This window comes from Leptonotus elevatus, chromosome 5, assembly GCF_054856555.1.
Source record: "Leptonotus elevatus isolate MCC_2025b chromosome 5, RoL_Lele_1.0, whole genome shotgun sequence".
NCBI classification, from domain to species: Eukaryota; Metazoa; Chordata; class Actinopteri; order Syngnathiformes; family Syngnathidae; genus Leptonotus; species Leptonotus elevatus.
The window spans coordinates 26498269-26515295 of NC_141243.1; the positions used below are offsets into that span (position 1 = coordinate 26498269).

At 39.3% G+C, this 17027-nt stretch overlaps 1 protein-coding gene across 4 annotated transcripts in view; it reads left to right on the plus strand.

Moving 5' to 3' along the window:
- The window catches only part of LOC147174799 (histone-lysine N-methyltransferase EHMT1-like), a 40418-nt gene extending 23871 nt beyond the window's left edge, over window positions 1–16547 (plus strand). For all 4 annotated transcript variants that reach the window (XM_086075777.1, XM_086075776.1, XM_086075775.1 and 1 more), the window contains 9 exons: window positions 1918–2072; window positions 2603–2770; window positions 7518–7662; window positions 8828–8905; window positions 9038–9153; window positions 10323–10409; window positions 10497–10575; window positions 12917–13092; window positions 13274–16547. In XM_086075777.1, the coding sequence (XP_085931903.1) occupies window positions 1918–2072; window positions 2603–2770; window positions 7518–7662; window positions 8828–8905; window positions 9038–9153; window positions 10323–10409; window positions 10497–10575; window positions 12917–13092; window positions 13274–13388 (1119 nt within the window). In that variant the 3' untranslated portion in view covers window positions 13389–16547. The remainder of the gene's footprint in view (window positions 1–1917; window positions 2073–2602; window positions 2771–7517; window positions 7663–8827; window positions 8906–9037; window positions 9154–10322; window positions 10410–10496; window positions 10576–12916; window positions 13093–13273) is intronic.
- The last annotated feature ends 480 nt before the right edge of the window (window positions 16548–17027 follow it).

Genomic DNA, 17027 nt, shown 5'->3' on the forward strand with positions numbered 1-17027 from the left:
AAAGATGAGAGACAATTTTATGTGAAATAAATATATATATATATATATATATATACAGACAGACAGCCGTTGACAGTTTTTGTTGACTAATACGAGATGAACAAAATTACATTTTCTTGGACAAAAATGCTAGATTTTAGTCGACTAAAAGTTAACTAATTAAAAACGGGATGAGGTTGACTTGATACTGTACTAAAACTGAGACTAAATTTTAAAATGGCAGATCAAATTAACACTACTACCATACTAATGTTTCAAACACAATATCACAGTGAATTATAGCTTATTCAAAAAAATAAATTTACACAAGTGGAATATCACACTTTTGTTGTTTTAACATTTGGTTCCCTTGTATGTAGAAGAATTACTGAGTCTCGATGAAACATTGCCTTCTTTTCTTTTTTCTGCATTAAAGTTCCAGTTCAGCACGATTACAACTAGGGCTGAACGATTAATTGCGTTTGCATTAAAAGGCTGCAATTAGACATGAGACACTGAGGGGAGTATCTAAGGTGCTTAATCTTTTTTGCCTCACAAGGTTTAAAAAAAAAAAAAGATCAGTGTGTTTTATTTTGTTCTGGCTACCGTCCTATGTTGGGGCATGTGTGGGTAATAGTACTGTGGACGTGTCTGTGCGAGTGTGTGAGCCACAACGGCTGTCTGATGTATGCTGCACATGTAAAATCAAAGTGCTGGCTATTTTAGATGCCCTCAAAAAATTCCAATTCCAATTAACTAATTTGCTCCCCAAAACGTATAAATACATTCTATTTTAAATATTACCATGCTCCCGTTTTTCAAATGTTTTTAGTTTTTTTTTATGCTAGAGCAGTCGTGGGCAAACTCGGTCCTCAAGGGCCGGCGTCCTGCAGGTTTTGGAGGTTTCCCTGCTGCAACGCAGCTGATTCTAATCAACAGGATCGTTACCAAGCTTATGCAGTGATCATATATCAGCTGTGTTGAAGAAGGGAAACATCCAAAACTTGCATTACTCCGGCCCTCGGGGACCGAGTGTGCCAACCCCTGTGCTAGAGCATACAGAAGGCTTTGATGCAGCCTCTGAACTGAAGAGAATACTTGAAGCAATTGTAGTTATTACAAAAACGGCCAGCAGGTGGCAGCAGAGCAAACGAGATCAACAAGGGCCATCTTGTAAAATATTTCCCCCACGTTTTAAACAGATTTGTGAATAATGATAAAACTTAGCTATATTCTTGCTGCAAAACAGAAACAGATAGAAATATACTTTTTTCCTAATGTAAGAAGAGATACTAATCTTTCTTTTGGTATGCCCCATGTTTTTATAGCAATAGCACACATTATTTTGTGGGCCTTGCAAAGTCTGTCAAAATCCAGTAAAACAGTCGGGAGCAAATGGGGTTGCTCGAGTGAAAATAGCTGCGAGTGAATGAGTTAATGGAACCACAGACAGACTACGATAAAATATGTTACTCCAGATTTAATTGATAAGATGCTGCTGATTTGTAATGCCTGCGGGCGCTTATGCCTTATTGAAATAGTAATATCTTACGTGAATAACAGGTATAATCTTATATCAGTCTATATGATAAGTTGAGTGATTAGGAAGTTCAGTCCACGTTTACATATCATCAGAGGTGAGCAGTCCGGTGGAAGTGACGGACTGTCGGCCCGTTGCAGACGGACCACCGTTTTACTGACTAATGAGTCATGTTGGGTTAGGTTAGGTTACCTAAGCACGGGGATGTTCTTCTCGGCCAAGAACTGTCAGATGTGTCTTGATGAAGCTGCCAGGAGTTGTTGTACCAATATTCTCTCCTCTTATGAAAGCTTTTCTGACACATCTTGTATTATTATCAATTATAGATTGATTTATATTCTTATCTTGGTTATTATGGATAGATTATGTGATTAATGTGACTATTGCCCCTTCGATAGGAACAGAACATCTGCCTACATTGGGCAGCTTTATCAGGGTGTGCTAATGTCACCCAGGCTCTGCTGGATGCACAGTGTGATCGAAATGCTGTCAATGTTCATGGAGATCTGCCAATTCATGTGGCTGCCAGAGAAAACCATCTGGAATGTGTGATGTGAGTATACTTTTAGAGAATTGTTTGAGTATGCTTTACCAAAACTAAGGTTTACTTTTATGTTAAGCAGGAACTGAGTAGAGGTGGCAAATCCAGGTCAAATAAGTAAAAACCCTGCCACAGTTTGGCTTTTGCCCCAAGTGCTAGCTAGCTAGCTCCCATGGTGCTCGTTTAAATGCTAGAGAGCTAGCACCTGGGGCAAAAGCCAAACTGTATTAAATTGATGCTAGCTATCTCCCTAGCAGGTAAACGAGCTAGCTAGCTAGCATCAATGGCTAAAGCCAAACTGTGGCAGGGTTTTTACTTTCTGAACCTGGATTTTCCACCTCTGGAAATAAGTATGTGAGTACTGTATTGGGATTTATTTATTTTTATGAAATACAAGAGCTTCCTTTCAGGTGGTTGCAACAAAGAGGAGCTGACCAATTTTGGATAAGATTGATTATAATATTTTCACGCTAGCATTTGGTGGCTTCCATTTTGAAACTGTCAACATTTGCAGAGATCTTAGATTCCAATTTAATTTTCAGGTTGTTTTTGTCTGATGGAGTTAACTTGAATCAGAAGAACAGAGAAGGACAAACTGCTTTGGACTGCTGCGTCAATGGCTCAAAGGTATGGGTGGCCTTTAACGCAAACAAAAAGCTGATTGATACCTGGAGGAACCGCGACTCTCTTGGCGAGCAGATGCTCATAAGGTAAATAGTTGTGTATATAGGCTATTTTATATTCTTCTAAATTATAGTTTCTAATAGTAAAATGGTCACAAGATGGTGGCCGACACTGGTATTGGCTGATGTTGTTTTGTGTTTTTTTATACTTTATTTATAGATTTTCAGTTTAAAGAACAAATAGTCCAACAAAAATTATTAATCAAACCCCCCTACCCCCCAAGGCCTAAAGCAGAAATGGGGGAAAAAACGGGTACTTGACATCAAAAGACTTATGCTACGAGAGGTAGGGACCTGATGGGGAAAAAAATAATACTCCACAAAACAGCTGGAAGTGAGTTGACAGAATAAGGAGAACAGTTTCATAAAAGGGACATGTTCTGCACAAACTCCATAAAAGGAGTCCAAGTTTGGACAAAACTGTCCCGTAGGTTCATCCGGTTATGTCGCATTTTTTCAAATGGTATTACTGACAGCACCCCTTCGACCTACCGCCTAAACGAGGGAGGGTTTCCTGACTTCCATTGTAAAAGGATTTGCCTCCGAGCTAGCAAAGTAAGAAAAGCTACAGCATTTGCTTGTGGAGCAGAAATTCCCAGCCCACCTGTTGGAAGCACCTCAAATACTGCAACTATTAGGTCAGGACTGCTGATCTGCCACAAATAGAGGACACAGCTTCAAAAACTCCAATCCAGAAGTCAGTCAGTGAATTGCACAGCCAAAACATATGTCCTAAGGTCGCTGGGCCGAGCCCACACCTTGGGCACACAGGATTAGTACCGTGGTAAATCCTTTGCCAGTTTCTCGGGCGAGTAGTGCAAATGATGAACAATTTGAAACTGTATAAGGCCATGTTTCAGGCACATAGAAGTGGTATGTATGCGCTTCAGGTTGCGTTGCCATACCTCATCAGAGAGCAGAGTACCCAGGTCTTCAGCTCTTATCACACGAAGGTGGGTCAGTATCCAGAATTATACCACACCCTTCGCTTCAGGATCTCGGCCCATGATCATGTCTATTGCACTTTTTGGAAGCAAAGTGGGAAATGGAAAAGTTTTCTCCGCAAAGCTACGTACTTGCAAGTATCTGAAAAAGTGGCTACTGGGCAAATTATGTTATTTTTGTAATGCGCTGAATGAAACAAATGTGCCATTGATAAAGAGATCGGCGTAAAATATTAGACGGTTCCTGTGTCACAATTCAAAGGCAATGTCCATCTGTGATGGAGGAAATGTGATTTTGTGCCAATGGAAGCATCATAAGCGGTTGATTAAAATGGAAATGATCCCTAAATTGAAACCAAATTTTTTAACTATTTCTGACTAATGGAGTCATTCCTTGAAGACTAACATTAATGGGCAGTGGGATACTCATGAGAGAAATGGGTGAACAGTGAGAATCAAGGTCAAGTTCCATGCCTGCCCATGACGGACCGGATTTGTTCGCATATGTTGAAATCCAGTGTGTCAGTTTGGAAATATTAGCCGACCAATAATAGAATAAAAAATTCGGAAGACCAAACTCTCCCTTTTCTCTGGGCATCTCCAAAAAAGATCTCTGGATTCGTGAGATCGACTTATCTCAAGGTTGGTTATAGGAGCATCAAGGGAGGCCCTATCTTCTACCACTGGCAGTTGTAAATTGTCCAGAAAGGTTTGGAATTCTGCAACTTCTGGAGATTCCGACGTGTAGAGTTCTTCATAATATGCTTAAAATCTGTCATTAATAGTCCGGGGATGTGTAGTGATTAGAACTGATGAAGTATGTATTTCAGGGATAGGTCTACGGGCGGTTTGTTGCTTTAATTGATGACTCGACAATTTTCCTGTCTTGTTGTACTGTTCATAGTATGTTTGCTTTGTTTTTTAAAGTAACGGTTCAGTTTGTTTTATAGAGAGGTTGTCATATTCTGCTTGCAGTAGGAGTCGTTTCTTATAAAGAGCAGGTGAAAAATTATGTGCGAGTGTTGTCATGGTCAAATATCATTTGGGCTAATTCCTTAAGTCGTTTGATTTGATTTGTACTTTTATGGGCTACATATGAAATAGTCTGCCCTCTAAGATAGGCTTTGAGTAATTCCCATATAGTAGAATACGACATACCAGGGTTGCTGTTGACTTGTAAATAAAAATCTATCTCGTCGGAAATAAACTTTGTAAAGGAACTGTTTGTCAATAGAAGAGGATCAAACTGCCACGAGCGTTGAGGTAGAGCGTTATTTGGAAAACACATATCCAGCTGTACAGGGCTGTGGTCGGAAATCACTATAGGATGGTATTGGCAATTGGTTACGAGGGAGAGAGCCCTGCAATCAATCAAATAAAAAACAGTTCTTGAATATGAAAGATGTACCGGTGAAAAGAAGGAGAACTGTTTAGACGTTGAATTAGAATGTCTCCAAAGGTCAAGCAAATTATGTTTGCATAAACGAAGAAATCAGTAAGCTTGATTTTGACACAGACCTATTACGCATTGGGTGTGATTTGTCTAGTGTTGGTTGCAGTGTGCAGTTGAAATCTCCACCCAATATCAGCAGATGTGAAGTGAGATCAGGTAGTTTGCCTATAAGGCTAGAGAAAAACTCCGGATTGTCCCAGTTAGGGGCATATAAATTAACAAGGGCAACTAAGTTACCATACAGTTTACCAGTCACAATGATAAACCGTCCATTGTTGTCTAACAACTCATTAATTGGTACAAACGGAATACCTTTTCTTATCAATATTTCCACTCCCCTAGACCTATCTCCATAATTAGAGTGAAATATATAATCAATCCAACCCTTCTTCAACTTTGCATGCTCATTAGACCTTAGGTGGGTCTCCTGAAGGTACATAATGTCTGGTGCCAGCGTTTTTAGATGTGTAAGAACCCTGTTACGTTTAATAGGATGTTGTATCCCTTTAATGTTCCAACTTATGAATCTGATTGAATCCAAAATGTATGTATTAATCATTTTCCCATTGCCTTGAATAACAAATGTTGCGCTGCCACCAGCTGTGAAGCTAAAAACACATCACTGGTCCTCACCAAGAAAATTCGAACAGAGCATACCCATAGAACTAACAGACAATAACTACACAGAACACCCAAATACAATCAAAATGGCCTTGGCAACCCTTGCCGACCTCTCCTAAACAGCCAGGTCGCACTAGCCTTACCAAACACAAGGCTAAACCCTATCATAAATTAGGTTGATTAACACTAGACCACAAACTAGAACCCTGCAGGACTTAGTGACATGAATAATCGAGGCAGCTTTATGGCTTTTGTGAAACAAAAATAGAAAATTAAACCAAAATTACGTAATAAGGTAATAATAAGCGATAATAATAATGATAAAATAATAATAAAAAATATATGTAATATGTTTTCCAGCTTATATAATAAAATAGTAATAATAATAACAGCAACAAAAACTAATGGGGGGGGGGGGATAAATAAATAATGATGATGGGCAACCTAAGTATGTATGCTCACACTTAGAATGGAGGATTCATACAGCCAGCGAATGGAATAATTGTAAATAATATAGTCCTTACAAGACCTTTACTCACTGGAAGTTGTTCCCCGTGGAGCAAAAGTCTCATTTATTTAAGTCGGGGCTTCCTCCGGTGACGCGAAGATCCGTTCCCGATTGTCGTGACTGATGCGTAGGCGGGCTGGGTAAATTATACCAAAGCGAACCCCCTCTTATCCACGGAGCTGCCGTCTCACGCTGTTGTACCCCGCTCGGGCTTTGGCCACTTGTGTTGTGAAGTCCGGGTACACAGAGACAGTCATCCCATCCACGTTGACCCGTTGTTTCTCCCTGGCGAGGCGAAGAATATTGGCGCAGTCCTTGAAGTAGTGCATGCGAGTCACAATCAGGTCGGTCTCCTTGCTTGGGTGCCGGCTGCAGCGAGCGGTGGGATCTCTCCAGCAGTGGTGCTTCCGCAAGGCTAAATGCCTTTTGGAGCAGCGCCGCTACGGCAACAGTAGAACTTTCATGATTTTCCGGCACCCCGACGATCAAAATGTTGTTCCTTCAGGACCTCGCCTCCAAGTCCTCACATTTCTCCTGTAGTGAATCCGACTGAGCCTTGATGAGCCACCTCACGTCGCAGCGAAATTATATCGTCCGTGCATGACGATAAACTCCTCTCCATTTCGCTGGTGGTGCTTTTCAGCGTGGCTAACTCCGTAGCAACCGTGCTCTGGTAAGACTGCAATTCGGACTTTATAACTGTGATGTCTCCTCTGAATCCCTCCATTTCCTTCTCCAGCACCCTTCTGATTTTGGATTTTATCACGCTGCCAATTTCGTCGCGCAGTCACATAAGTAGCTCTTGTTTGAAGGCTTGAGTGGTCAGTGTCGCAGTTCCGTCGTCTGGGGCTGTTTTATCACTTTCATCCGGGGACGAGCTGGGGCCACCAGGCCTCGCATGCAACGAAGTTGCATTGCGTGTTTTCGAAGACTTGCCAGCCATTTGTCGCCCTTTGACTTGAGTGCAAAATCAAAATACAACTCAAAGACTAAAACAAAAGCGTAGTCTGTCAAAAAGTGCTGTTTTTGAATGAAAGTTCTGCGGAGCTCAACCAGACACGTCTACTCCATTACTCGGCTCAACAGCGCCCCCGCTGATGTTGGTTTCGGTCGCCATCACAAGTACTGATTCCTTGAAATAAGCACAGGTATCAGCCCGATACCTGGTATTGGTATTCACCCATCCCTATTGAATATGATTATTATTTCAGGTCTATTCTTAACATTATACCTGTTTTCCTCTTTTAGGGACATTTCTCGGGGCTATGAGAAGGTTCCCATAAACTGCGTTAATGGTGTTGACAATGAGCCATATCCTGGAAACTTTAAATACATACCAGACAACTGTGTCACTTCCTCAGTGAACATTAACAAGGACATAACTCACCTACAGGTAAGTTTTCAGCACTGAATAATGGAGAAGTAATAATACAAATGGAGATACTTTAAACAAAACGAGAAAACAGTATGGATGAACACCTGCTTCAATCGGTTTGTTTGAGATGGAGAGACAGGGAGAACAGGGGAGAGATAGGAGGAGGGAGGGATGGAGAGAGAAGCATGAGAAATCATCACCACCACCACACTGGCAAAGTGTTCCACGCATGTCCAACTAGGACCTAGGACACGCTGGAGGAAGCATTTCTCACATCGAGTCTTGGTTTCCCCTGGAAATGGTGGACAAAAACACTGAAGTCAGCCCATGCCTAATTTGATAGCTTCCCCTACGACCTGCTTCGGGACATGTGGAGGAAAGTAGATGTATGCATTTGCAAGTACATTCTGATACAAATCTAGCCAATCCAGATTGGAAATGTTATCTGAATTAGGTATTATTGTGTACAGTCAAAGTATGTATTCTTATGACAGTATTTTCAAGCATTCTGTTTTTGCTTAATCATTATGGGTCAATATGTTAAGTGCTGTATTCCTAGGCCCTGATGGACCATATTTGTTTGTATGTTTGAGCTGAATATTACCACTAATGGTAATGCTTATTTTGAGACAGAGTAAACAGATGTACTATTTCATTATTTACAGTATGTAGTAGTGCTGTCACTATTGAATATTTTTAGAGTCGGTTAATCTATTAATTATTCAATTGATTAATCGACTAATCTGATTTTGCAAGTGTTTTACAAAATAATCCCCCCCCCCCCCTCCCCCCCTGATAACTGTTTGGAAAACAATGACCGATCTGTTAACATAATACAACATCAATCCACCTTTTTTTTCTTAAATTACTAATACAAAATAAATACCAATCACTGGTTAATAAAGTAAAAACTGATGTTGGCAAATGCCGCATTTTGATTAAACACAGAAGATAATCAGTCTTCTTTCATGAAAGACTACAGAAATCAGTGAACAATTACTGCTGATATGCTGAAATCACAGGATTTGGACCATTTTAAATTTTAAAAATGTCTCCAAACGATTACTCTATTATCAAAATAGTTGTCAATTAATTTGATAATCGACTACTTGTCGATTAATCAATACATTTTGACAGCTCTAGTATGTAGTTCATGTAATAGCTCTTTAATTGTTTTATCTAGCATTGCAGTTGCACAGATGACTGCTCATCCAATACCTGCGCGTGTGGTCAGCTCAGTCTGCAATGTTGGTATGACAGTGTAAGTTTGACACATAACAAAATGTTTCCTCAGTTTTATGGAGTGTACATGTAACATCCTTATTATGATTATGTCACCAGAAGCAATTCTAAAAAAAATACTACTACTAATAATAATAATGTGTCTACGTAGGAGGGCCGCCTGTTGCTGGACTTCTGTCAGCAGGATCCTCCAGTGCTGTTTGAGTGTAACCATGCCTGCTCATGCTGGAGGACCTGCAAGAATAGAGTTGTTCAAAATGGAGTGAAGTGAGACAATCTAAATTGCTGTCAAGCAATTGCCGCAAACATTTCTGGACGGTACCTTTTTGTTGCTTTATTAAATGCTTCTAGGTTTATAATTCTCCTTCATTCAACTCTACGGGATATCTCACTAAATATCCTTGAAGTAGTTGTGCTGAAAAGTCCTAACTGTACCAATTGCTATCACAGTCAGTTTTCCCTACTGCTAGTTGGAAATAGTTTTATCGGGAAATCGCTCGCCACCTCACAATTCGAATTGATTACATATGAGATGGCTCTAATTGATTATGATTGATTATGGATGGATATTTTTAGAATTTATATATTTGTTTTCTTACTGTGGTTGATAACTTTTACAACAATATTTGTGCCCTACTCTGTGAATAACTCACGGATTGCTGCTCCCATATGTATGCATGTTTTTTGGAGTTGTTTTGTGTTTTCTGGGCGACATTGTGGTATTTAACAAGTATGAAAACCCACAGCCAAGTATTTTTGCAATATGAGTTACATTGGCATGGATCAGTGGTACAATGGTTGTTTCCCAATCCAGAGGATGTGGGTTAGTCTTAAAGAATACAGTATAAAGACACTAAATATTAAATAATCATTCAAACTTGTTGGATAATATCATGAATATACAGGACCAGTGTTGGTTCTAGCGGGGCCATCACAACATGGCTCCTGATGGCCCTGCACAAAGAGGCTTAATGTCAGAACCTGCGGACATTTATTCGTTTGATATTTATGTATTGTTTTTTTTGGTTTAGGTTTTATCACAGTGTTACTGCACACAAACAGGCACATCACTAACATGTATGCATGTTAGAGCCCTGACTAGAGGCATATTTTTCACCAAAATGTTGTTTGAAACTTGAAAAGTTTGTAAAACTAGTCGTTCTTAATTTGAGGTTCCACTGTATTATTATTTATATTTACCAAAATGTAAATGCTGTATTCATACTGCAGGGCATGATGCCCTATTTGGATTATTATTAGATATCTTAACAAAGTGCTTCCTAGCATGTGGAATAGTAATATTAACTAAAGAACACCTTACAGAGATTTTTGCATGTTACCTCTCCCTGATAATATTCAATAAATTTAAATTTGAAACATTTTGTCTGATGAAATCCGCTAACTCTTTGTTATTTTATGCTACTTTTTGTTTCTAGAGTCCGACTTCAGCTCTTCAAAACAGAGAGAATGGGCTGGGGAGTGAGAGTCATGCAGGATGTCCCTCAGGGGACATTTATTTGCGAGTGAGGAAAATGTTACGAAATTAACACATTGAATTTGGTGGCTTACGTTTGAACATGTATGTAAATTGTCTTTTCCCATTTTCACAGGTATGTTGGTGAAATCATCACTGACACAGAAGCTAACACAAGAGAGAATGATTCTTTCCTCTTTACACTTAACGATAAGGTGGGTTGACAATCGCTACCCCGGGATTACACCGCATACGTGTGCGTTGCGTCTCCGCTCTGCTGTGTCTTGACTGCGTGCTCCGGACACGTCAATTGTATGAACAAAACTCACCGGCTGCGCACAGCTTCGTCGATGATAACTTCCCGCCGTGTCATGCGTGATCGCGCGATAATGTAGCATTAAAAACGACAAACACACAAAGTCTGTGCTCAACAGAGAAGCAGAAAGAGAGGTGGACTTCAATTAAACTCACCGTCCGCTCCCAGAGCTTCTACTATGACGTTCCTTGCAGCAGCAATTTTTCGGTTGTCCAAATAAAAAGGATGTGCCGTGTCATATATATAATCCACCTCCATTATAAATCTCACCTCATCCATGCTCGCTGCAGTGAATTACGCGTTAAGCATTATGACGTTTTGCTGACATGATTGCGAAATAGGATCTGGTGAGTATTTTATTTTGAAAAGTAACCGGAATTATTTATTTTTAAACTGCGTCAATCTTCCTGTCCCGGTCAATGTGTTCTGTGCTAGTTTGCCATTTGACGGAATTCCGACGGACGTGTCTTCCGGCAAAAATAGAAGAAGAAAAAAATATATAAATATCTATAAATATATATATAAAATAGGTATATCCGTGCGGCGGGCTCCAGCACGACTCAGTTGGTCCGCAGCCAATGTAATTTGAACAAGCTGATGAATGGAAACGAGTGGACGGCGCGGAGCGGAGACGCAACGCACACACATGCTTTGTAATCCCGGAGTTGTACTTCCAACTACGTAGTCCTCTGGGGAATACCAAATGCACATACAGTACTGTATGTCATTGTACTACCAGTTTGATACATACTACTAAATCTGTCTTTATTTATTAAACATTGTAATGAGGTCGGGGGGGGGGGGATGCGCTAACTTTAATCAAGGGCCACTCTGAGTGTGGATGGCCCGTGGGTTGCCAGTTACCCATCCCTTTTACAGAGTAAACCCATTTTCCCAACCTGATTATTTTAGTTGATTAGCACGTGTCTAAATTTGATTATGTATACCAGTGGTTCTCAACCCTGGTCCTCGAGTACCCCTATCCAGCCTGTTTTTAATGTCTCCCACAAGCAAAACGTGTTTCAAACGATCAGCTAAACAGCAAGCTCTGCATGAAGCCTGATAACGATCTTCAGCTGTGTTGGCTGGGGAGACATGGAAAACAAACTGGATAGGGGTACTCGAGGACCAAGGCTAAGAAACAGTGATGTATAGTAGTTACGGAGAAACCAAAGCTTTCTGAAGCAGTGAATCAATATGAAGCAATGTGTCGAAATGATTCAGTGTTATATGGAGCATTTGCCACAAATCAGTGTAGTGAGTCATTACACTGTTTCACCACTGCTTTCTGTACCACTAAAGCAATTGTGTTGAAATGGGTCAGTGCTTCGAGGCATTTGACGCAATTCAGTGTGGTGACATCTGCTGGACAAAAATATATTTAATTTACATTTAGCAAAAGGGCAAAGCGTCATTAAAAAATAAGACGCTCTTGTGTCAGTTTTAACTGAAAAAGTGACATGCTTGTGCAACAAAAACTGATGATGGTATTTGAATAAAATGCTTGTGACACTGGGACGGGGATTTGGGTGTTTCACGAAAAACATTTCTGCAGCATTTGGTTTTAATGACCTCTCCAGCTTTGGAGAAGATCTTTTCGGTTATTTGATTTATATTAAATCAGTGTGTGAATGAATGCCTATGTGCAATTGCAAATTAATCTATTGTATAATAATTCACCTCCACTGTAAAAGAAAAAGAAAAAAGAGGTGATATTTACGTGAAAAAACCTAGTGAAGTTTTTTAAATTATATTATACATTTTACAAGGAGAGTTTTGGGTACATTTTCCAAGTTTATTTATTTATTTAAAAAAGTTACTTAACTGTTGAGGAGCGAACTCATGACCTTCATCTTGGTAGGCAGACACTATCATGTGAGCCATATTCGTCTTGTTCTTTGCCATTATAAGCTAATGCATTTCTGGTGACTAAACGAGCAAAAAACTGCTGGAAGGTATGAGGATTCCACCTGTCAACAGCAACATAGCAGGAGTGTTGTGGCTCTGTGGCTCAGCTCCTAGCGTGGCTGCCACCCAACATGAAGGTTGTGGGTTCGTGCCTCAGCCCCTAATAAGATATACTCTGAACACTTCTTGTTAAATGTACTTAATTTTGGAGTGGAAACACTTTACTAGCGCTTGACACCTGCCGAGCGTCTGCTTTGAGCGTGACGTCACAAATGTTTAGAACACAGAAATTGAGATTAAGTAAATATTGTTGTCTTTGTCACCCTCTGCAGGTAGATGACATACACTGCATTGATGCAAGACTTTTTGGTAACATCGGCCGCTTCATTAACCATCTGTGTGAGCCCAACCTGTTGGCCGTGAAGATATTCACCATGCATCAGGATTTGCGGTTCCCTAGGATTGCCTTCTTCTCCAGCAGAACCATTAAAGCTGGCGACCAGATCGGGTCAGTGATATTACAGTCTGTTGAGCCCTACTGACCTAGTACTGCGTACACTCTTGAAACAGTACGAAAATGAACTATGTATAATGTTCTTCATTTTGTGTTGTTTGCTTTTTAGATCTTTTTAGGTAAGTACTGTTAAAATTACCAGAGCATAACATATTTCGTTCCTTCTCTTCATCAGGTTTGACTATGGTGATCATTACTGGATGGTGAAGAGTAGATACTTAAGCTGCAAGTGTAGTTCACCCAAGTGCCGCTACCATTTTGGAAGACAGACATCGATGACCACGTTGTAGTATAGCAGGAATTTCTCTTCCTCCCTCTTTCTGTATGTAGAACATGTACTATTTGGAGAGAAAAAACTGTAGTCATTTGATTAATCTACAAAACAAGAGTATTATTCAGCATTAATTTATGAAGCATTTCACTCAATTTCCCTCTTTTTTTTTTCTTCTTTTTTTTTTTAACAAGATGACACTGATGGGGTGGTATGGACAAACTGTCTCTCTTTATATGATCTGTTGGTTTTAGCATTCATCTGACAATAGACACTGTTGTTAATTCTGGATATGAATGTAGGCATGTTGATGATAATGATACAAGAGCCAAAATAATGTCAAAACTTATTAGTACAACAGCTTGCCAGAAAAGTGTAAGTATATTCATATGCTTGTAAAAAAACAAAAACAAAGTGGAAGTCAACTTTAAACATTTGTTGACCATAATATGTTGTATGTGACCTCACTAGTATAAACATGACATTATGATTAATATTACATTTGTGGAATATGAGTTATGAAGCAAAATCCAACTGTATTTGTCCATCTTAGGGCGGCCATTTTGCCACTTGCTGTCGACTGAACATGACATCAATGTTGCTCAGCTTCAGAAAACAGTTGAGCTCTGATTGGTATGCTTAACTCATATTCCACAAGTGTAATATTAATCAGAATGTCATGTTTAGACTAGTGAGGTCACATTTAACATATTATTGTCAAGATTGTTTTTTTATTTTGGGTTGACTTCCCCTTTAAGCAAATACTAAACATTCAATATGTGGAAAAATATGAAATATTCAAAAAATTTATAAGCATTTCATTCTTTTTAAGAACATCTTAACAATGGCTAATTATGGAAAATTGTTCAAAGGTAAAGAACAATTTAACTCAAAAAGTGGAAAATGGATTGAACATATTAAATATATTTTGTAACCCTTGGTCAAGAACATGCAAATTGTAACTCCTGCAAGTACTTGGGATCGAATAAAGACTTTTATTCTATGCATTGAAGCTACAATATTACATAATTTGGACATCATTTTGTGAGCGTGTTAAAGAACCCCCCATCACATACCTTACCACCCCATCACAATAAAACATGACGGGGTGGTACATTTCACCCTAAAATGGCTGTTGTTATACATGTGGTCAAGTTCCTGACCTAAGAGAATACTTTCAATTGAAAATATCATTTTCTTTACATTAACTCTTTGACTGCCAAGCATTTTCAGAAAAGAGAACATCTGGGTGCCAGCTGATTTAAGCATTTTGACTGATCTTTCAAGGTCCACAGAAAATTTTGTGTTTGGACTATGGAAACACAGATACTACCAAATGAAAGATTGAACTCTCATCTTTCATCGGAAAAAAAAGTTTGTTTCTACCTTATTCAGTTTTTCAATAATCAACAATAGAAAATAGGTTAGTTTCACCCAAATGCTCTGTTTTGGACCAAAATACGGAGAAATCAAGCTTTTTGTGAAACTATATTATTTCATGCACTCTAGTGAATTTGACACCTTATTTTTTTTCCATGAATGATGCCACAAACACCTAAACAGTGCGTTACTTCTGTAAAACACTACCACCAACAATGAAAAAGTGTTTTTTGATAGCAAAATAGGTTTATTTACATTCAACAGTGTAACAATTTGACAAAACAATTTTGGCAAACTACACCACAGATTAGTTTCACTGCGATTGCCCCTTCGCGTGCAGACCCTACACTTTCTTGCCGGCCTTTTTTTCCGGGGAGTAGCAGGTATATACTGCAGTGTGTGTTTGGCCATGTTGTCATCAAGTCTACTCTCAGGATCATGATACGGTGACCTGGTGTTACGTCTGGCTTCCTCATGTCCTTCAGTTCCTATACCGGGTGGTAAGAGATGTTCTGATCCATCTTATCCACTCCATTCATGGTGGCATCGTAGTCCAGAACCAGTGTCTTCTCCGTGATCAGACTGTACCCACTCCTCCGATGAATATTCATTGGACTCGGGGTACTCTTCATCGTCCGATTGAACGTCCGCCTGTGCAGAAGTGCTCGGTTGTGCACCACGTTTTCCGGCGTTGGCATCGCTAGCCGGTGAGGCTTTACGACGTGATCGAAGCCGCCGCGTCAACCTGGGAGTCACCATCATCATCATCAATGTGCTCTTTAGCATTGGTCGATGCTTTTCGTCTTTGAAAAAAATGCTTTTAGATTTCATGGAGTCAGTGACACACTTACACTCATGGAAAAAAAAATTGATAAAAATCTTTACTGTATTTGGTGATATTTTGGATGCAAATGTTATAATACGGACATATGAAAATGGCAATGTACTATACTTGTGAAAGTGATTAAAACTCACCAAAAAAATATTATTCAGGCTATTTAATTGTATATCATTTTAGCAACAATGAAATTAAAACCTTTAACCTTTAGAAGCACGCATCAGTAAATAAATAATAAATTAAAAAAATTACTTTTTGGGCCTTATATATACACTTTATCAAACGTGGACTTAAATGGGAGCTGGTAGAATGATTCATATTAAACAGACAACCTTTGTTTGTTTCTGTCATAATTTTATTATTTTAGTTTTGATATTGTTGAGAGTATTCTGCCCAGATTTAGTTAGAACTGTTTTAATTTAGTTATAACTGTTTTAATTTAGTTATAACTGTTTAGATTTAGGCATAACTGTTTTAATTTCCTCAGTAAAGCTTGGTGAGTGTTTGAATAATGTCTCCAGGTGACGGAATGTCTGAAGAGCTTCCTCTATTTTCCCATCAATGGGCCATTTGTCTGTAGCTGAAGTCTTATCTTATACTAAGGAATGTCCGGTCTGAAACCTTTATTTTCACATCGGAGGGCCATTTATCTTATGATTGAATGCTGGGGGTGTCTGTCTTGGTTGGGGGGAGGCTGAGGGAAAAAGGAGGAGTTGTAATACTTTTTCAAGATAGTACCTCAAATGGGCTTTTGTTTTGTGTCTGAATAGTGTCCTTGAATTTATCTCTGTACGTCCGTCAACTTTGGTTGAACTGTTTGCTGGAAACTGTAGTACCGCCCTTCAAGATAGTATAAGAATATTGGGAGTCTGCTGCAACGACACACTTGCGAGGAACAGCTGTGCTTCTGTAAACCTGCTTGTGTCCGGAATATTCTGTAAAATAAATCCTTCGAAGGAACTGTTCACCGATCTCCAGTCTGTATTCAGAAAATCAACATTCTCTTTACCCGGAACAAAACAAAAACGCGGAAGACAAAGAGTGTCGTTCCAACAATATATACATTGCTGAGTGTATATTCTATATTGAACAGTCAATGACTTCACTGACCACTGACTGGTTGGTTCATGACTGCCAACCACCTTTTATTAAGTCATGTAGCAGTTGTGTTTGAGTTTGTCAAATGCATATAGCCACATTACGAAAAAAACATTTTCATCATCAAATTTATAGCCTACATTGTTTTTGCATAATGATATAATTTGATACTGTTTATTGAATAAGCAAACACTGCCAAGTCACTCCAACAAATATACGCTGTTATGTGAGCGACGAGCGGAGGTAGTGGGGGCTGGTGGTGTGCTGGGGTAGACCACACACAAGAGACGTAACGGTTTTTGTTTTTAAATTATTTATGCGAGGAAAATGTTTTTTTTTTTT